Consider the following 22,885-nt stretch of genomic DNA (forward strand, 5'->3'; position numbering starts at 1 on the left):
CATATAATTGTACCATATATTGTAGAGGGGTTTGGTTACGTTTTTTAACCAATTAGGCTTTAACTCGATTTTCAGGTTCTCATATGGTGCTAATCTTCCTACCAACAAGTAAAAACGATGTTAAGTTCAGCCCCGCCTAACTTTTTATACCCTTTTTATACCACAATGAAGGTGACAATCGAAATATGTAAAATTAATGGGGGACAGACAAAAAAATTGCAGCCAATTCGGTTGGAAAAACGTGTCCAAAATCCCAGAATACCGAATACTGTGGGGTATCGTTTTATAAGGGATATCCGGAATTTTTGGTACGGAGATGTGCTACACAATGGAAACCCAAAATACCATATTACAGCCAATTCGGTTTGGAAATCTGTCTAAAGTCTCCAAAATACCCAATATTTGGGGTACAGTTATATGGGGTCACATGTTTCCTGAAACTTTGGTCAATATTAATAATTTGTAATATGAATATGTGTTATTCAATGGAAACCCAAAATACCAAATGTGTCAAAAATCCGTAGAATTCCGAATATTGGGGAGTACCGTTATATGGGGCCTACCCTGAAAATTGGGTCAATATTAATCGTTTGTATTATTCAGTGAGATATGAATTATTCAGTGAGACAAAATATCAAATTACAGCCAATTCGAGTGGGAAACTTGTATAAAATCTCAAAAAACCGAGTATTAGGAAGAACCGTTATATGGGGGATAGCCTGAAACTTAAGTCAATATCAATAATAATTTTTGGTACGGAGATGTGCAAGAGAACCTAAATTACAGTCAATTCGGTTGCAAAGTGTCCAAAAATATCGAATATTGGGCGATACCGTTATATGAGGATTAAACCAAAACGTGGACCGATATATCCCATTTGCAATACCAATATCCTAGGAGTACTAGAAATGTCTGTGCAAAAGTTCAGATCTCTATCTTAAATATTGCGATCTCTATCGTGATTTCAACAGACGGACATGGGTAAAACGATCGTGATTTCAACAGACAGACGGACAGGCGTAAATCAACAAAGAATTTTATTTTGATCAAGAATATATATACTTTGTGGTGTCTCCGCTGAATATTTTGAGGAGTTGGAAACGGAGTGACAAATATATAATAAAAAACTTCCAATTAAAAATTAACAATATTGTTCTACTTTTAACCGTAGGCCCCCATATAAAGGCAAATCCTCCCCCCTTTTGGTATAGATCTTATAGGTCTATGTATGGTTAAGCGCCATAGGTCATCCATATAATGTTAGTGCCCTATTATAAGTATATTTAAGATTTTAGACACATTTTCCATTGTAGTTACTGTAATTTTTTTAACCTGAGTGGACAAACATAGTACCACATAATGCAATAATATCTCCCCATATAAAGGTTACACCCATTTGGTATGCTAACCTAATTTTCCAACTTGTAGTTTTCCAGTCCGCAATTTTATCCATATATTAGGTTGGGGAAAAAGAAATCCACTATTTTTTCGGCAGCTGGCTGTACTGATAGATTTCTTGTAAAGTATCCATCAAACAAGTTCAGATTTATGCTCCTTGGAAGGGTGACATTTCACAGAAAAAAACCAGTAAGGAAAGTAATAAAGTCGGACTGGGCCGACAATATGATACCCTTCACCACTTTGGGTATATTCTACATGTGTATCCTAACAGACGTCGCCTTTTCTAAGGAACATTGACAAAAAATTGAACGAACTTAAATCTAAATCTAACCCGATTTTCTCGATACTTAACACACGAGCTATGGTAGGGACAGATTTCCATCTCAAAGGCACGAAAATCCCCATGATTATGCAGAACAGCAACATCAACTGTAAATACAAATACCGGAAAACCACAAAATTTCTGTAAAAACACATGTCATGAGCGAACAAATATATAAAAGAGGTTGTCAGAAATACTTTAACGTATAAAACATTCAATTATAGTAACTTCGGTACATTGTTCAAAATTGTATGCCCGTCGGCCTTTAGTGCACAATTTACACAATAAATCGGGCGAAAATATATATGGGTGCTTAATCTGAACTGATTTCCAAAACTTAGCACGCACCATTCTGGACCTAATTCAGAACTCTATGACAAATTTCATGCAAATCGAAAGATATATAGGGACTTTGGTGCCCCATTTACCTTAAATCGGATGAAACTATATACGGGAGCTATATCTTAATCTGAACCAATTTTCTCGAAACTTAGCACACGTCATACTACACTCAATTTAGTACACCGTGCCAAATTTCATGCAAAACGGGACGTTGGTGCCTCATTTACCTTAAATCGGACGAACATATATATGGGAGCTATATCTAAATCTGACCCGATTTTCTCGAAACTTAGCACACATTATTTAAGCTACAATTCAGTACACTATGCAAAATCTCGCGCAAATCGAAAGATATATAGGGACTTTGGTGCACCATTTACATAAAATCGGACAATACTATATATGGGGGCTATATCTCAATCTGAACCGATTTTCACGAAACTTGACATCACTCTAGGCTCAATTATGCCAAATTTGGTGCAAATCGAAAAATATATAGGTACTTTGGTTCACTAGTTACCTAAAATCGGACGAAAATATATATGGAAGCTATATCTAAATCTGAACCGATTTTTATGAAATTTTACACACATCGTTCTCGACTTAATTCAGTACACTATGCCAAATTTTGTGCAAATCGAAGGATAGATAGGGACTTTGATGCACTATATACCTCAAATCGGACGAAACAATATATGGGAGCTATATATAAATCTGAAACGATTTTCACAAAACTTAACACTCATCACTATAGATTTAATTCAGTACGCTATACCAAATTTCGTGGAAATCGAAAGATATATAGGGACTTTAGTGTACCATTTACCTTAAATCGGACGAATATATATGGGAGCTATATCTAAATCTGAACCGATTTTTCCCAATTTCAATAGGGTTCGTCCTTAGGCCAAATAAGTGAACTGTGTCAAATCTCATCAAATTCGGATCATAAATGCGACCTGTACTTTGCGACCTGTACTTTTTTACAATTTAACATCGACAGACAGACAGACGGGCGGACGGACATGCGTAAATCTACTCAGAAAGTGATTCTATGCATATCTATGTGTCTATCTCGTTCTATGTGTTTATCTGTGTCTATCTATCTATGTGTCTATCTCGTTTCCTTTTGCCTGTTACAAACATATGCACAAAGACATAATACCCTGTACCACAGTGTCGTGAAGGGTATAAAATATTTTGCTGTTTTTTGTTTGGTGCATTCAGTTTTGAGTTACAGGGTGTTAAAAATGGAAGTGAACTAAGAGAAAATTCGGTACATTTTAAAGTTTTTCTTTGACAAAGGCGAAAATGCAAGGCAAGCGGCTAAAATTGTGAATGGTGTTTATGGTTCCGATACTATGTATAACCAGTGTTGCCAAAACTTTGTTGAGGAAAAATGCTAGATTTTGTTGAAAAAAATGCTAGAAAGTGCTAAATAATTTAAAAAAGTGCCAGAAAAAAGTGCTAAAAATTTCTAGAACACAATTGTTAATATTTAATAATGAAATATTAATCAGAAACCCCATTTATTCTTAACGGCTATTCGTTGTCGATTTAACTATGTTCGTCGCATTGAGGTCGCAATATTTAAGACAGAGCTTTGGAATTTTACACATACGTTGGTATTTCTATGAGATTTGATGTTAGAAATGGTCCTTTTTGGGTACTCCATACCCCCATATTTTTTTTAAAGCTTTTAGGCACATTTTTATACCCTCCACCATAGTATGGAGGGTATATTAATTTTGTTTTTCCGTTTGTAACTCATCGAAATAATCATTTCGTACCCTATAAAGTATATGGGAAATTACAAAATTTCTTTAAAATTCCATAAAAAAAATTTGAAATTTTTTTTTGCGAACACATTCATGATTTTGGTACATATGCTGATTCGAAATATGTTCGCGTTCACAAATTCGGATGCTGCGCACAAAAGTTATAGCGATTTTAAATCTTGTATTTCAAATTTAAATTAAATTAATTCCTATTTGTTGTAATTCGCGAATTTCTTCACAGGTGGTTAAACACATTTGTTTTCTTTGCATACTTGTCAAATCACATTGAATTAAGGTTAAATCGTCGCGAAAAATAAATAGAAGCATGAATATATCTGAAAATGAAATAAATTAATTTTTTAATTAAATCGAAATGTTTTTTGAATTTTCGATTTTTTTAGTATGGATATATTTTTTTAGCATATTATTCGCGTATTTTTGACCTATTTTAACACAGATTCGCGAATATGAAAACAAAACAATAAATGTATGTGAAATCAATTCGAAGAAAAACGCGATTATATTCGCGAATTTGTCAAAATAATTTTTTGAAGTTTTTCCCACATTCAAGGTACCTATATCCGCCCTTTTATTGGGCGGAATTGAACATAGATGGGCTCATTAGTTCCGGCACGTAAAAAAAACTAAAATCACGCGGGGTTCCACGGAATTTGAATGAACTTTCTTAATTTTAGACTAAAAAAATACGTTTTTTATAAAAATGTACGCACAAAATTTTCGCCTTTGGAACCAAATTGCAAAGAAGCTACGGTGATCACATTCATGAGATATACACTAAACGAAGCAAAATCACGAGTTTTACAATCCTATAATTAGTTTAGTTCATTATCTGGATGCGCATCCTACTTATAAGAAAAAATCAAAAAACACCGAAAATCCGGTTTCAAAATGTCAGCATCCGTTTCGGGTGGATGCAGTGATTATATCGAAAAATCATACATTAGAACCATATTGTCCATGGGGTATTCTGCAACTTAGTCACTGATCACAAATCAGGAAGGAACACAAAAAAAACTCGTTGACTTCAACAAATTTTTACCCATTTTTTTACATTACCACCATCACAGCTTCCACCAAACTTATTATTTATTACCAATATTTTAAGATTTTGACAAGAACACTTCATTTTATAGAAATGAATTTAAATTATATGCAATATGTTCATATTTCGCGAGTTATAACCTTGCAAACCTCAGCTTCAAAGAATTTAAAAGATTTTTTAATTTCCCATATATAATCTTGATCAGAATAAAATTCTATGACGATATAGCCATGTCCGTCTGTCCGTCTGAGTACAATTTGGTACATTGAGTTATTATTGTTGCTACCCACTAAAAATTATAAATAGGGGACCATATTTTCGGATAGCCCCCATATAAGGGTACCCCCAATTTTGCGGTATTTTGGGGGGTTTGATCGCATTTTTCGACCGAATTCGCTGGTATTCGGTACTTTGATTTCTTATTGGGTAGAAAATCTCTATATTAAAAAATATAAATATAGGTCAATTTTTTCGGTTAGTTCCAATATAAGGGTACCCCCCAACATTCGGTATTTTAGGGTTCATGAGCGCGGTTTTCAACCGAATTCGCTGAAATTTGGTACATTGAGTTCTTATTGGGTACCAAATTTCCTCACTTAAAATTATAAATATAGGTCCACTTTTTCTGGTTGCCCCCATATAAGGGTATCTCCAAATTTCCAATATTTGGGTTGTTTTGACCGAAGTGGCTGTAATTTAGTAATTTGAGTTCTTATTGGGTAGCAAATCTCTCCACAAAAAATTATAAATATGGGTCAATTTTTTCGGTTAGCCCCCATATAAGGGTACCCACAATTTTCGATATTTTGAGGTTTTTGAGCGCGTTTTTCAACCGAATTCGCTGAAATTTGGTATTTTGTAGTCGTATATGGTTACAAATCTCCCCACCAAAAATATTAATATTCACCATTTTTTAGGGGTAGTCCCCATATAACCGGCCCGGCCGAACTTAACGCTTTTTCACTTGTTTATATTAAGATAGTTATCAAATGTCGCTATATGTACACTGTTTGGTATGTTCCCTATATTTTTATTTATAGTACCTGTCAGTATATCTATGGTGGAGGGTATCCAAAGTTCGGCCCGGCCGAACTTAACGCTTTTTCACTTGTTCGACCTAAATTGCTGTATATTTGTATATTGTGTTCTACCTGGTTATATAGTCTTACTAGAACTTATCAATATTGGGCTACTTTTAAGGGTAGCCCTCATCAATTGCATTGGTTTTAATTTGATTGTTTAAATTTTGTTGAGTACAAAATTTCCTTATGAAAAATTGTTAATATGGGTCCATATTTAAGGGTAGCCCCCACAGAGCGGTACCCTCCCCATATTCGACATTTTGGGGACGTCGGACACGCAATTGACTAAATTTTTTTCTATTTTTTGTTTTGATGGGGTTTGAAATCTTCCTACTAAAACATAAATACTAATCATATAAATGGGTACGCTCGCCTTTTCGGTGATCTAAAGTGGTTATAACTTGGCATTCGGGATTCCCGTTGAATAAAAAAACTTGGTTTCAGAAAGTTCCAACATAATTCATGTTCTTTATTTTTACATCGCTCTCATAAAATGTACAACTTAATTTGGTTTTCCATTTTCCCAAATAAACAATCTACCAACAGACAATATCATAGTCACCACATGAAGTACCGACAATTTTTTAAGAAATTTCGAATGCACGGCACATGCTGGACAGTATTGGATCAATGCGTGAAACAAAATTCAATATGAAATCGAAAAACGGGATTTTTTGCATTGAAAACAAAATTTTGTAAATAAATTCCTAAGAAATTAAAAAATGCTACAAAAAGTGCTAGGTGCTAGATAAATTTTTTTGGTGCTAAACGAGTTCAAAAAGTGCGAAATCTAGCACTAAAAGTGCTAAATTGGCAACACTGTGTATAACAGCCAATTATGAGACATTGTGGTTTCGTAGATTTCGTTCAGGAAATTTTGATGTTAAAAATGCACCTCACACAGTTATGCCGGTCGTCGTAAATATCAATCAAATCTGAGAAATGCCTTTAAAATGGGAACAAATCATACAACAAAACGGTGCATATTTGGCCCAAATCGGACATTCCGAAGTCATATAGTTCATATAATAATAATAATAATGAATTTCTTTTTTCCCAAAAACTAACATTATCATAAAGGAAGCAAAATGCTTATATTTGATAGTCTTCTCTTCATGGAGAGTTTGCAATCTTTGTCGAAACCTCACTTTTTTATTTAAACCAAACGGAACTAAAAATTGTTGATTGTCCTATATTAGGATTATTATAGGCTAATCGACTACTTTTCACAAATTGAAAAAGTTTGGTCAACTATATTCAAGGTCTTATGTGATTATGAATGTGATTAAAAAAATCCTATATTAAGTGCCTAAAATAATATAGGTTAAATGTTTATACCATAAACATTTAAGTTTTAATGATCTACATTGATTGCCAAACAGCAGCAGTAAACAATCGATTCCTTGTTGTCTGAAACAATACTCGTATGCATGCCACTTAATTATAAGATATTTTTTTATTATTATTTATTTCAAAAAGATGCTGCCACATGGAATGTACCGCTGCGCACGTTGCTAATGTGATAAATACCAACTTAACCAAATTTAACACTTGGGTCATTTGTCGTCTGAAAAGTTGGTACCCACATATGAACACACCATAAACATGTGGCCAATATACGAGATGGCCTATTGGCCAACTTTTATCAGTGACAAAATACTATTTTTTACCCAACAACGCCATTTGAAATGCAAACGGAGAGCAGCAACCGTCAAATGTTACGAATTGAGCAAATATTGTCGGACGAACCCACTGATATGACTTCCCAAACAGAATTTGAAGTGCACAGCTTTTGACACCTCCAATGGAATTGTACAGTTATTTAATTGTAATAAAAATGCACAAAAACACATACACAGGCAAACACATTTACACACAAATACAATCGTGTTACTAATTGAGCAATTTCTCAATTAAAACTAAATAATTTATTTACATTTTTACATAAATTAATTGTTTTATTTTATAATCAAATGTGAATTTTTTACTTGCCCCCAAGGCATGCCTTCGTGTTCGCTGAACCACAGCCGGCTAGCCGTCGAGAAGAGAATCTGTTATAAAATTGCAAAATTTATTTTAAGGTGAAAGAATGTTGAATTGTTTAAAAATATATAAAAATAAATCATTCCAAGTTTGGAAAATATCAAATGAGCAAGATTATTCAGAGTAGATGGGATAAGACGACTTGTGGAAGCCCTATAGAATAAAAAATATTGTTTGTAGACCCCATTATAGTATGGAGGGTATATTATGTTTACAGAAGTTGAATGCTGTCAGATCAAGTTGAAGAATTAGGTATGTCTTTTCGATTGACCGCTGTGGTTAAAAAATGCGTACGACTCCTGTATAGACTCCAAAATAGACCGTGAACTACGGAATGAATGTCTTGGAGACAAATCTGAAATGTTCTGAACCAAATTGCAAAAATTCTGGTCTCAGGATTGACAGCATAATTCTAATAGGAAATAATCATCATAACTAAAAAATCGGTCTAAAAGTTCTGGATTTCAAGTTCATAAATTATAGGTCAAAGGCTTGTACTTAGTTTTAACACTGGATTTACAGAGTGAGCCAAATCTTAAAATTAAAAAAAAAAAAATTAATTAAAAAAAATCATATATTGGTATTTAGTTACTTAATGGAAAATATGGGCAATATTGCCAATTTTTTAACATAGCTGAAGCCGATGTTCACCCCTTTATAACTCGGAAATTATTAAAGTGTATGAGAAAGCTTGAATACCTTTGGATTAATTAATCTGCCGTTGCCAACTTTTCATGATATTGACCTAAAAAGTATATTTGCATAGAAACTGTGTGTCTACTTGAATGTAAAAGGGATGTTTATAACGGACGGGGACTTCAGCACTTTGGGTAAATACAAGAGATAATGATATGTACAATATTCTGTATATAGAAAACAAAGGTATCGGACAAAATTAACAGCCTGTTTCACAAAAATTCGAAACGAAAAATATTGTTTGATCAAAATTCATTCGAATTCGTTCGTTTAGGATTTTAACAGAAGCCGCCCGTAAATATGCGATCTACATACATAGATATTGAACCAATTTTTATCAATCCATACACATACCATTCAGAAATCTATATGCAAGCATATTTACGTATAGGAGCAATATTTAGATCTGGACCGATTTGAGCACACTGGCACACACCATTTGGTATGCTGTCCAAAATTTAATCTCAAACGGTACACAATTTGCATGACCTGAGACGAAAATATATAAAGGTAACATCTACATCTGTACACATTTTACAAAATCCAAATTTACCAAAAATCGGACATATATATGGGAGATATATCTAAATCCCAACCGATTTTAACGAAATATAGCACATATCATTCTTAACTAATTTTATAGGAGCTTTGCACCATTTAGATAGAATCGGACGAAAATATATATGGGAGCTACATTAAAATTTGAACCGAATCTGAACTTAACACATGTCAATCTAGACTCAATTCGGTACTCTATGCAAGATTTTGTCTCGATACATATGGGTGCTTTATCTAAATTTGAACCGATTTTTATAAAACTTTTTTTATAAGCACATACGTCAATCTTTTTGAACATTGTGACTTGGGTGAACTATTGTGTAATCGAACAAATATATATATGGGAGCTATATCTAAATGTGAACTTACCCAGTTGTTCAATAAATATCAATTGTCTGCTAGTATATAGTTATATAGCTACTTACAAATCAACTAGTTCGATTTGTAAGTAGCTATATAACTACATAATATACACCAAATGGTACAACAAGTAGACAGTTTGATTCATTTGTCAATTTAACATTTTTTATAATAATATCATTCCAATTCAATAGTTACTAGTAATGCGAAGAGTAATGAATCAACTATTTTATAGGTTACCAATGGATATAGAAATAATCAATATTTCTCCCTTCGAAAAAAAATGTCTATTTCAAAACAAAATATATATATTTTTGTTAATATTGAAAACAATTATCACAATTACTACAATTCACTACTCAATCATCATTTTTTGACTACCTAAATGGCTGGTCACTGGTATCGCAGGCTTCCCCAATGACATATCCATGTTAAATTCACCAGTCTAATGCATGATGTGGTAACTAGTGGTAGTTACAGATAACTACTAAAATATCTTGTTAATCACCAGTTAATCGAACTACTCCAATTTCAATGGAGTTTGTGTATGGGTCAAATAAGTGGGATGTGCCAAATTTCATGCAGTTTTACATAAATTCAACCTGTAGTTTGTTTACAATTTAACATGGGCGGACGGACGCTTTCTGCGTTGATTTATGCATATTCCCTTTGCCTGTTACAAACATATGCACAATGACATAACACCCTGTAACAAAGTGTATTAAAGCGCATATGTTTCTTACCGACTCAGTGACACAGCCACTCATTTCAGGGCTTTCGTGCCAAAGTAAAAGTATATATCTATAAAATCTACATCTAATATTAAATGATACTGACATTTTGAAGCTCGATATTGAGTGTTTTCTTCTAGTTTCAATGCGCAATCAAGAATTTTCCAAAAAATAATTATTGAATTGTTCTACTCGCGAATCTATGTAATTATATCCTTGTCACGGTTAAAATGTGCCGCATCGAAATATTGGTTTTAGATCCAATGATTCTTTTGACCAATTACGTTTCAGACAAATGTAATTTCAAACCTATTCTATTTTTAAGTGAGTTTTTTCTCTTTCAATTCGAGCTTAATGATCGAAGTCTTGCAAGGAAAAGGAAAGTCAGGGGAAAACCTCCGCAACAACCATTATTGGACCCGTTGCGCCGTTGATAAAGAGAGAAAGAAAAAACTTAAATAAGAGCCCCTCCCCAGTCGCGGTTTCAAAAATTTAATTATGTTGTTTGATTTAATTCGCACCTACAATAATTCAGAAATGTCCCTATAAAATTTCAATTGAAAGTCTCAACAACTCTTGAAGATGTATTATTGTGTTAGTATCAAGTGGCGGCAAGAGTGATTCTGAAACTTTATACGTGTTTTTCTCGAAACATTGTTTTCTCGGATGGCGAGCACGATAACTCAAAAACTAGATAATAATCCAATCCGTTCTAAATTTTGACACGTTTCTCTGTGATTGTATAGCTATTGTTTGAACTAGGATAAAACCAATCGGTGAATATCTTCCTTATTTTTAATAAGGTTTGTGATCAAAAATAGGCGATTTTCCAAAAAAAATTTCCTCCATTTTGTACATTTTTGAGCGATGTTCCAGTGAGATGATATCATGCCGCCATTAGAAATAAGGACTTTTCTTTAATCACAAAAATATCAACAAAACAATAACAAACTGAATTTTGTAAATTGTGAAAAATTACAAACCTTAACAAGGGTTGGTATTCATTTAGAGACCCACTGAAAATCTTGAAAATTTTAAATCGAGAATGGGGGCGGAGTTCCCTTAAAATCAAAAACCGTTACAGGCAAAAACCAAATAAAACAACTTATCTCTATTCCATTTAATAAATGTAAGTAAATAATTAAAAAAATATATACAAATGAATTAGCAAACAAAAACTACCCACTACAAATATGGTAGGGTATCAAATGGCTTGGTCTTTTGTCGTAATGCAGAGCTAGTTTTCTTTAAGTTCAACTCATCACTTAACTATTAGGCGTGTTGAATTTTATTTATTTATTTGTTTGGTGTTTTTTGTTTTTCAAATTTTTATTTGTGATTTTTTTGCAAACAAAATCTACAATATTTAGTTTTGTCAAGTTTGTGCATGTATGGCTTAGTGTGGTAGTGTAGTTAGCATCTTCGTTTGCTTTTGTTTTTTTTTTTTTTTATTTTTGCAACTGCAATATTTTCTTTGGATTTTACAGTGATTTTGCCTTAGTTGCCACTTTATATGTGAAGTGTGCTTTTTTGTTCTGCTCTTTTTTCTACTTGGCTTTGTTTGTCGTCTCCGTCGTCATCAGCACCGTATGAGCATTTCGTTTTGTATTTGGCTTTTTGTGTCTGTCGTCGTTGTTGTGGGCCTTGCTTGCCCTGTGTGTGTCTTTGTGTGTAATTTCCATCGGAGAGCAACTGCAGCAGTGGTGTGGCTTGCGTTTTGGTTGCATCTTTTTAGCCGTATAAATAGCGCTGGTAGCCGGCATTAGAAATCATAAAAAATTCTCTCGTTCAATTAACAACTTCTAAAGATCTCTGCAAGAAATTTGCAAAATTCTTGAAAGGACATCTTTTAAAAAGCCAATAAACAAGAAAACAAATTAACTAGTTTAATTTAAAGTTTTTTATTATAAAAATATATACATACAACAAAATGAAAATTGTAAGTGTATAAATGTGTGTGATTGTGTATTTTGTAAACTAAATGATATAAATATACAACGGACAAAATATCGCCAAGAAAATATACACATATTTTAACTAACAAGGATATATTTACATGAGTGTGTGTGTGTGTTAAAAATAAATTTAGTTAATCTATTTTTAGACAAACTAAAAATAAATAACTGTATTCGAAATGATTTGATTTGTAAATAGGACCTATATGTATATCTATTGTGCAGCTGTACCCTTACTTGAAAACATGTGGTCAAGAATATACAACTGTTGTGTTGAAGCAGTTGCACTTGGTTAGCAAATAATGGAACTAATCAGCCGTATGGAAAAAATAAAATAATATATTACATTTTGTGGTTTAAAACAAATAAATCCATAAGGCTGGAGTAATCAGACACTATATTTCTAGGCACTATGTCTCGATACCTTAATTTGTAATGTTTTCACAAAATGTGCCAATTACAAATCTGACAATTGTAATTCGATATTTTCCTTTTCATTCCCTACACAACTATGTTGTCAGGATGTTCAAGTATAACGATCGTCATATCTCGACTATCTGGGTCGATCTAGACATGTCTGTCCGTCCGTTATAATTTGTAAACATGATATTGACCAGAGTTATGGACCAATCGTCACGATATTTTGCATGTGGGATGGATTCTTGCCATAGAAAACGCCTATTGTTTTTGGTAATGATCCGTTAATATTTAGGAGATGAAATGGACCAAATCACGAAATTTTACACCAGGAAGGGAATCTGGGAATAAGCATGGCTGTTTTTATGAAGTTCGGTCAATATTTCGTGGGTCAAATGTTCCCAGGCTTTTGTGTGAAAAATTACAAAAATGCATTCTATGGAGAGAAGTGGACAATATATACTGTCCACTCCAATTGATTCCAACACGAAAATATTTAATATTCTGATATGGTTTAGTATTATCATCACCACTCTAGAGGGCGGAGTGTAGCGCTGATGGCTAAAAAAATTTAGCTTGAGGTTCCGGTTATGATCAAGACGATTATTAAATGGTGGGGATGACATGGACCGAAAGCTTTATTTTTGTCTGGTTTTCTAGTAGCTTCAGCCGCCACAAGTATCAGCCGACCATCTCAAATTTTCCATGGGGATGGGGATCTATCCAAAGAATAAATGCCTTGATGATGTACGGTCAAGTGAAGTGATTTTTTTTAAGTGATTATTTATACTCTTTCGAGTCGAGCTTGATGATCTAAGTTTTTCAATGAAAAGGAAAGCCAGGAGAAGGAGAAGAGTATAAATAATCACTTAAAATTACTTTGAAATGATCACTGCCCTTACAAGGCAAAATAAATAATTTGAACAAAATTTGAATGTTATTAATTAAATGTGTACACTGGAAACTATGATTTGGAAAAGAAGCCACAGTGCAGAGAGTGCAAATATCACACGGAATATATTTGTAAGTCTTTAAATTAAAATCGTCGTAAAATTGAGGAAAATTTTGAAGCTTATCTTTGGAGTCCGAATCTGGTGCACATTTTTGCAAACCTAAGATAAAGTTGGAAAATATTTATTAATCTGGTACCACCCTTATAAATCGCCAACAGTTGTAAAAATCAAAAATTTCATATAAATCTAAAATGTCATTAACCTACATTATTGGATTCAAGTTTGATTATGTGCCGAATTTACTAATATTTTTCATTTATTTTCCAAAAAAAAATTTAAATATAGCTACATTTTCTCATATACATACCTTCTATACATATATTTGGAAACCTCATAGTTTTGGATTAAATTGGACACTCACTACCAGGTCTATGTCATATGAGCTTTACGAATTTTCCAAGTGTTGACTATTTGTGGGTAGGTACTAGAAGGATGAACCGATAAACCCCATCTTTAAAGGCTTGAATAAAGTATTATGTTGTGCGCAATTTGATTCAAAACCAACACCTCGTTCGCACTAAACGAAGATGGAGGTACTATCTTCAAACTTAACCTACATTTGGAAGAAATATTACGATGTGAAAAGCGTAGATGAAATCGGTTATTACCTTTAAGAGTTTCGTTCGCAGACAGGAGGACATACGGACATTTTTAATCGATCCAAAATTGCCTGGAACTTATTTGGTCCAAGAAACATGGCGTCTGAAACCGACATTTTTATCATAGAAAAGTGTATATACCCTCATCAGCAATGAGGATTTGTACACATCCATCAATTTTGTAAACACTGTACATGTCTTATTTATTACCAATTTACATGGTCCAAGGACGAACCCAATGGATAAGAATAGGTACAGATTTAGATATAGCTCCCATATAATTTTGACCGATTCCATATAAATGAGATTCTTCAGTTGGCATGCAATTCAGCGAAGAGTATTGAGTTTAATCGAAATTACTACCATATACAATTTCATCCGATTTTATGAAATGGCGCCCAAATGACACTGACAATAAATTTCTACGGCAAGAAACTAAAATGTCTTGTGTTAAGTTATGTCCAGGTTTAAATATAACTAGCATTTACAATAAATCGGTTCCAATATATAATTTTCCATTTTATGTAATAGTCTTGGAAATCATCCCATACAAAAGATACGGAATTTTGCAAATTATGGTTTCAAATAAATAACTACACCATTAGAAACATTTGTTTCTAGGTGGTATCATTGTCCTGTTCAATTTAGTGGTCAGTTTATTTTCAGTCCAAATCCATAAAAAATGATTTTGAAATATTGTCAGACATACCTATATAATAGTTATATATATATACCAAAATATAAATTTATTTTCCCTACCTTTTGACATTTTACCATAAAAAATAATGCATCGTTATAATTGACAAACAATTTTTAAAGGTCTTTAAGTTAATAGGTAGCTTTTTCGGCATCTGATGACGCCCCAAACACCAAGCCGCTTCCCAGATGTAACATTTTAAACACTGCCAAGAAAAACCAACAACAACAAAATGCATCAACTTAAGTTTGACAATAAACCTTTAAGGCATAAAACGCCGCAAAACCACAACAAATGATGCAACTTGCCACAGATCATGTGTGTCACTAAAGATTATGGATTTCTTCGGTTTTTTACAACCAGCCACATAATTGGCAATTATTTTGTTTGTCATAATTTCATTTTAAGCAGATCGAATGGTCTTTTTTCAAATCACAACCACAAACTTAGCCTTAGCAGGTAATGGGATAATGAAAGAGGCTACAATGTGTTAGATTTATAACGAATGGAGCTTTGAAATACAACTTCGAAAAATTAATAATTATGTTTGATCTACGATGGTCATGCCAAAAAATCAAATAAGGGCATAAAGTTCGCCAAGCCGAATGATAAAATTTAATTCCAAAATACAGATACTCAGTTTGCACTTCACCCCTCGACAAATGCCTGCAAGAAATGTATCCGCTACCGAGATCATATGCCATTTAGTTGGCTTCAAAGATGTCAAATAAAATATTAAATAATTAAGGATAAAATATAATTTAGTAATCCTCAATAGTTATGTCAAATATCCCTCTACGTGCTCTAGTAGTATTTAATAATAATGCCCAAATTGTAAAAAAATCGTTAATTCATTTTTAAAATACAAAACACTATTTTTTTCAATTACCTTCCATTCGCAATTCAAGGCACGTAGGCAATTCATTAGCTCAATAGGCAAAAAAAAAACCAAAGGTCATTTCATGATTTTTTTAATTATACACAAAGCGTTTGCAAACAAATTTCAATGCATAAACAAACGAAAAGCATCCACCCTATTTTGAAAATAAAATTTAAAAAAAAATTATGTGTATATTAAAAAATGTGCAATTATTTGAGAAACGTACGGAAAAGCAATCAAACAAACAACTACAATAGAAAATACATTGTTAACAAGATAATTACCGAATCATCTTTGAATTTCTAATTTACATATAAATAACCACAAAATAGTCAACCAACCATGTAAACATCAATCTCAATTAAATACAAATAATGGAAAATAGAAAACAAAAAAACACTAACCAAAATACCCGTATTAACAATGATTATTGCTTTTTTGCCGACCTTAATTGTGTTATTATTTTTTATTTCTTTTGTTTTCTCATTGCAGGAACTTTCCGTATTTCTTATTGCTTGCACAGCATCTTTGGTTTTGGCCAGACCCCAAGATCCCATTGCTATTGTTAGTCAAGAGTCAAATATTGAGCCAGATGGCTCGTATAATTATGCGTAAGTATTGTGTGTGGCACACTGATAAATATCTAAAGCATACTTTGAGGCGCTAGCAAAACACAACACAAAAGATTTAAGACACAAACCTAGGTTTGTGCAAGCTTGGAAAAATAACTGAACGAAGGGAATTGAAAACAAAAGACTTAAGACAAAAACCTGTTTAGTGTGCAAAACGTTAAAACTAGTTAATTGAAATTCAAAATTCGTTTCATAGAATGAAAATAAAGTTAAATTCATAGCAAATTAACAAGAATTAACGATAAAAGCCAAATACGGGTGATTCTGCCAAATTTATCAATAAATGTAGGGCCCTGCATTGTGTTACCTAAAAGTGTGTTGGTAGTTTTTTTTTAATTTTAGTTATTACTAAATAGAAAAGATCAATAAAAACTGTCCGATCTTCAAGCTTAGTTATTTAGGGTTGAATTTCTTGTGACAATTTCCACAATAAGTTCCAGGCTCCTTGAACTAACTGGTGTGATGGATGAAATAAATGCCTCTAGAAATATCAAATATGTGTTTCCGTCATTCATCAATAAAGATGAACACTGGACCAATTAAAAAAAATATTTTAAAGGGCGTACCTAGCTTTCCCTAAGTAAGGAATGTTATTTCATGACTTTAATATTGTAAGGTTCGGAGAATTAAAAATGTGGTACAATCTCCTGCATGGCTTGCAGCTAAGCGGTGGAAGCCCTAAAAATATTTAGCACGGGGCACAATATACTTTGTAGTAGTGGTTGTTATTTGGAAGACTTTTGAGGCACGGAAAAGTCAAAAATTCTGCGAAAATCTCTCGAGAGAAGAGGCGAGCAGTGTTTGCGGTGTTTTTTTCAAATATGAAAGATTAAAAACTTCGGAATATACAAAAATATAATTGGCTTGCTCTTTACGTACATAATATCGGACGAAAATATGTATGGGAGCTATATCTTAATCAGAACGGCTTTTCTCGAATCTCAACAAACATCATTCTAGATTCAATTGAGTACGATATGCGAAATTTCGATATGGGACTTTCGGAGACTTACATAAAATCGGAAAATATATATGGTAGCTTTTTCTAAATATGAACCGATTTTCACCAATTTCAATAGGATTCGTCCTTGGGTAAAATAAATGAGCTGTACCAAATTACATCCAAATCAGATTATAAATGCGACCTCTACTTTGCATAATGCATAATTAGACTCAGAAGACGATTCTATGCATATTCTCAAAAGGAACCATCGGTCTATCTCGTTTCATTTTGCATGTTACAAACATATGTACCACAGTGTGGTGAAGGGTATAAACATCGCTTGGGAACTATGTCAAACATGGACCCACATTGCAACTACTTTTTGCCAGTATATTTCTTTTCAAAGTCCTGTCGAGATTTCAACAATAGGACCGTTCCCGCTGAGAGTCCAAAATACCAAATTTTGGTTTTTCTGATTGACACATGAGAATTTATACTTAATAATGTTCTTGAAATTCGAGGTCACAGTTATTTGGAGGCTATATCAGAAAAATTCAATTAAAACTTTCAAACATCTAAACTTCGGAGGTACCAAGCTCCAAGAGAAATTATTGTCCATTTAATGTAGAATCTGTATTTCCCTCTGATTCTACTACTAAATAAAATTTCTTCTTTCTTCTTCCAGATATGAAACAGCCAATGGTATAAAGGGCGAAGAAACTGGCACTTTAAAAAAGGCCACATCTCCCGACACTAGTGATGTTATCATTGCCAAGGGCTCGGTGTCGTATACCTCACCCGAAGGCAATCTCATTACATTGAATTATGCTGCCGATGATGAAAATGGTTTCCAACCACAAGGTGATCATTTGCCCACACCACCACCAATCCCACCAGCAATCCAAAAGGCTTTGGACTACTTGTTGAGCTTGCCTCCTTCCAAACGTCGTTAAGTCCGTGGCATTGATGTGAAACGCAAACTAATGAAATTAACGAAAACCAATCAATATCAACAACAACAAAAAAAACTACAAAAAAGAGCCTTTACAAAAAAAAAAATACAAAACAAAAAATAAACGAATTAATAACAAAAGCAAAGAAGAGCTACAAACTGTCTCTGCTACAATCTAGAGAAACTCAAATGGAAAATATAAATAAAATATAATAAACATAAGTCACTCTTTGCAATCCTATTGCACAAAAGAGATACAAAAGTAACACTTTACAACAACTATACTTTATACTATTTCCCTACACCACAAATATTTCACTCTTCTAATTCTAAAAAAAGAAACATAAAAAAGTGAGTTCATAAAAAACCAAAAAAATAAATAAAAAACTAATTTAACAACACTGACTGAATGAGCCATATAAAAAACCAAAACAATAAAAAAAAGTAAATGATTCTCACTTAAAATCCAACTCTCACTTGATTTCACACCACAAAAACACCTAAACTTGTCACATTTCAATTCTCTTTTGTGATATTCTCTCCATAAGTCACCATATTTCCAAACTGCACTTGTTTATGCACAAAAGGCTCTCTCCATCTTTATTTCCCCCTTTCTCTTTAGTCCTTAATTTCTTTCTCTACACGACAAAAACAAACACCATTTCAATACAAAAACAAACGATGTCTTTGTCTTGTAATTAGTCGCCGGAACTTTGCCATTTCGGATACATGTGATATCACTGCTGCTGATTGTTTGATGGACGATGAGAAAGAATTTTTTAATTATTATTTTAAAAACAATATATATAAAAATATAAATGCAAAACAAAACCACGAGAAACATAAAAGAGAAACCATGAAATTATTAACATTTTTATGCAGTCATAAACATACAATATGAAATTCAATTATATTCTACAGCAACAACAACAACAATGTATGTAATGTATGTAAATATTTATGAATACGAGAAACTTTTTGTAATGTTTTTTTATTATTATTACTATATTTTTAATCAATATTTTGTTTGTTTGTTAAATGTTTATAATTGTATAAATATGCTATAAGTATGCAAATAAAGAATAAATGATTCTTTACAAAAATAATTTCTGCAACAGTGTCTTCATACAGTAAAAAGGAAAATGTGATAATCAAATTGGAATAAGTTTTACGAAATTCCACAATCTCGACTAGCTGAATCGATCTAGACCTGTGAGTCCGTCCGTGCGTCTGTCCATTATGTCGATTTTTCTGACCCGAGCGTTACGAAATTTTACATGAGAAAAGGGATTTGACCAATGAATAATTAGGACTCTGTTTATAACAATCGGTCAATATTTATCGGTCAAAGTTTGGCCCTTTTGTGTGAAAAATTAGAATATTTGTATTCTATGGTGATTGACTTTTAAATCGATACCAATTATATTGATTTGGTTAGTATTTTGATTTTGAGTATTACCATTACCACATTTGGGAGAATACATTTCGAGGATATGCTTACGGTTAATTTTCGATGATAATCAGATGATGTCTCGGGAATGAAATGTGGCGAAAACTTTATTTATGTATGCATTTCTAATGAGACTAGACGCAACAATTGCAAGCCGAACAACCACCTCGGTTTAAATTAAATTAAAAAACAAAATTTCTCCGTCTGTTGGTATCAAATTGGGAACAATGTGGACATGTCACTTATTTGGAATTAGAGAAATTCGGTTCAGATTAAGACATAGCTCCCATTAGGCTCCTCGGAGACTATGTTTATTGGCATGAAAAATTGCATAATGTATGGATTGAAAATTTCTTAAAATCTGTTTAGATAAAGCTTTCGCCTAAAGTTTTCCCCAAATAACTACATTTTGTCCGATTGACACGAATTTGTTCACAAAGTACCAAATTAATCCCGAATAACATGTCTTGGATTCTTTTTAAAATATATTCAGATGTAGATATAATCTCTATGCATTTTCGTCTCAGTCCATGGACATTGTGCACTTAATAATAAATGTTTCTCTTATCGATATAAAATTTTGGGCATCGTACTGTGCTGCATCATACCAAATGCTCCAATATTGTACATTGGCCGACTTTTGAACTTACTTTTTTCATTAGCATAACCGTGCCACCAAAGTAGCAATTTTTATACTTTTTTTTGGCCTTACCACTCTTGTGCCACTTTTTATACCCTTCACCATAGTATGGAGGGTATATTAATTTTGTCATTCCGTTTGTAACTCATAAAAATATTCATTTCCGACCCTATAAAGTATATATTCTTGATAAGGGTAAAATTCTAAGACGATCTAGCCATGCCCGTCCGTCTGTCCGTCCGTCTGTTGTAATCACGCTACCTTCTGAAGGAATTGAGATAGGGTGCTGAAATTTTGCATAGGTTTGTCTTTTGTCTGCAGGCAGGCCAAGTTCGAAGATGAGATATTTCGATCCACGTTTAAGCATAGTTTCCATATAACGTCTCCATATTCCCTTTCTTATACCCTCCACATAGAATGGAGGGCATATTAATTTTGTCATTCATTTTGTAACTCATCAACATATTCAGACCCTATAAAGTATATATATTCTTGATCAGGGTAAAATTCTAAGACGATCTATCTTCTGAAGGAATTGAGATAGGGTGCTGAAATTTTGCATAGGGTTGTCTTTTGTCTGCAGACAGGTCAAGTTCGTTTGGTACATTGGGTTTTTATTGGGTACTAAATGTCTCCACAATAAATTATAAGTATAGGTCCAATTTTTCTGGTAGCCCCCATATAACGGTACCTCCTAATTTTCAATATTTTGGGGGTTTTGGTCGCATTTTTCCACCGAATTGGCTGTAATTTAGTATTTGGAGTTCTTAATAGGTACCAAATCTCTTCACAAAAAATTATAATAGGTCCATTTTTTCGGATAGCTCCTATACACCCTCATTAGCCATAAGGCTGAGGGTATATATATTCATTAAAAATTGCTTAAATTTGTATTTGGTGTACATTATGGTTTAAATAATCAGTTTGTAGAAAGGTCACTTTTTGGTATTTTCCCTATATTTTCATTTCAAGTACCTGTCAGTATTTCTATGTTGGAGGGTATCCAAAGTTCGATTCGGCCGAACTTAACGCTTTTTCACTTTTTTTACATTAAAATAGTTATGATTTGTTCCGCGTTTTGGGTTTGGTTCTAAGATTCTGTTGAAATCATTTCGCCTGCGGAGGATATCGAGATAAAAAACTAGCACGTAAGGTTCGATAATGAACTATATATGAACTATAACCCGCATTAGGACTAGCCCCTCTATGGGAGGTACCAGATGGAGTGGACCGATATTCCCAAGCGGTCACGGTGTAACCATGCTTATTCTTTGGCAGAATCATATTCCGCAGATTAAATTTCGTGATGGTCGGGTACAAATAGTGATCCCTAGAGAAACCGCAAAAGAAATCGCACAAAATTACAGTTTTTGGTCCATTTTATCCCCTAAATACCTTCACACATAGCTAGATCGACTGGGTCTATCGATGCGTTACAAACTTATAATGTGCTCATAATATAGTTATATAGGTTATAATAGCAATAAATGTTTCAAAAAAATTATTATCACAAAACCAACATTGAAAACTTGTCGATATTTTTTAACTCCAGTTCTATTATGTTTTGTGCAGATTTTCTTTTTCATGATGGTTATTTGTTATTTTTTACAATTATTGCATAAATTTATTAAGTACTAGATACTTTCAAAATGACAAAAATTTGTTTTCTTTTTATTTTTATGACGTAAAAAGTGCTCAAAGAATAATCCACTCTAACATATATTTTAAAATCGGCACTTAAAGTAGCTAAGAATGAATTTCCTACATCCACCTACTTACATCATACTTAAAATATTAAATTTAAAATCAAAATGGAAATTTCCACTATTCTACAATTTAAATAAATGACCAGTTTTCAATAATCACAAAAAAAACTTAAATTGATAAATAATTGCTTAATTTTCAAGAGAATTCCTTGTATTCTTACTAGATTATTTCCTAACAAAACAAAAAACTACATTAGCTAATAAGAAAACGTCTTAGTAAAATCATAAATAAAACTTCATGCAGACACTCAGCCAAATTTAAAATCTATAAAAATCCATAAGCGGAGAGAATTAATCTTTTAAATGACATTAAACGATAAACACCCTATTTGTCAATCTTATAATTATAGAAATTGGCTATGTCGAAAATTTTTATCTAGACCTGTTCGCAACCTGTCCATAAGATCACCCCCACACCGGAACAGATCTGTCGTCATTTATCAAGAAGCGATAAAAACTGAATGCGAAATCAAGAAATTATGCCAAAGCCAATCAAATAAATTTTCAAAGCAAAAAATTGGCATGACATTGTTTTGCATGGAAGGTATTTCACATTTTTTGCTTT

General features: G+C 32.9%; 1 protein-coding gene across 1 annotated transcript; it reads left to right on the top strand.

Moving 5' to 3' along the window:
• The first annotated feature begins 12,290 nt into the window (after positions 1-12,290).
• On the top strand, positions 12,291-18,521 carry LOC133323260 (endocuticle structural glycoprotein ABD-4). Its single transcript, XM_061532206.1, has 3 exons — positions 12,291-12,315; positions 16,430-16,548; positions 18,198-18,521. The coding sequence occupies exons 1-3, from the start codon at positions 12,307-12,309 to the stop codon at positions 18,463-18,465; spliced, it is 396 nt and encodes a 131-aa protein (XP_061388190.1). The 5' UTR covers positions 12,291-12,306; the 3' UTR covers positions 18,466-18,521.
• The last annotated feature ends 4,364 nt before the right edge of the window (positions 18,522-22,885 follow it).

This window comes from Musca vetustissima, unplaced genomic scaffold (assembly GCF_032173495.1).
Source record: "Musca vetustissima isolate MV318-11 ecotype Yass unplaced genomic scaffold, APGP_CSIRO_Mvet_v1 utg2546, whole genome shotgun sequence".
Classification (NCBI taxonomy): domain Eukaryota; kingdom Metazoa; phylum Arthropoda; class Insecta; order Diptera; family Muscidae; genus Musca; species Musca vetustissima.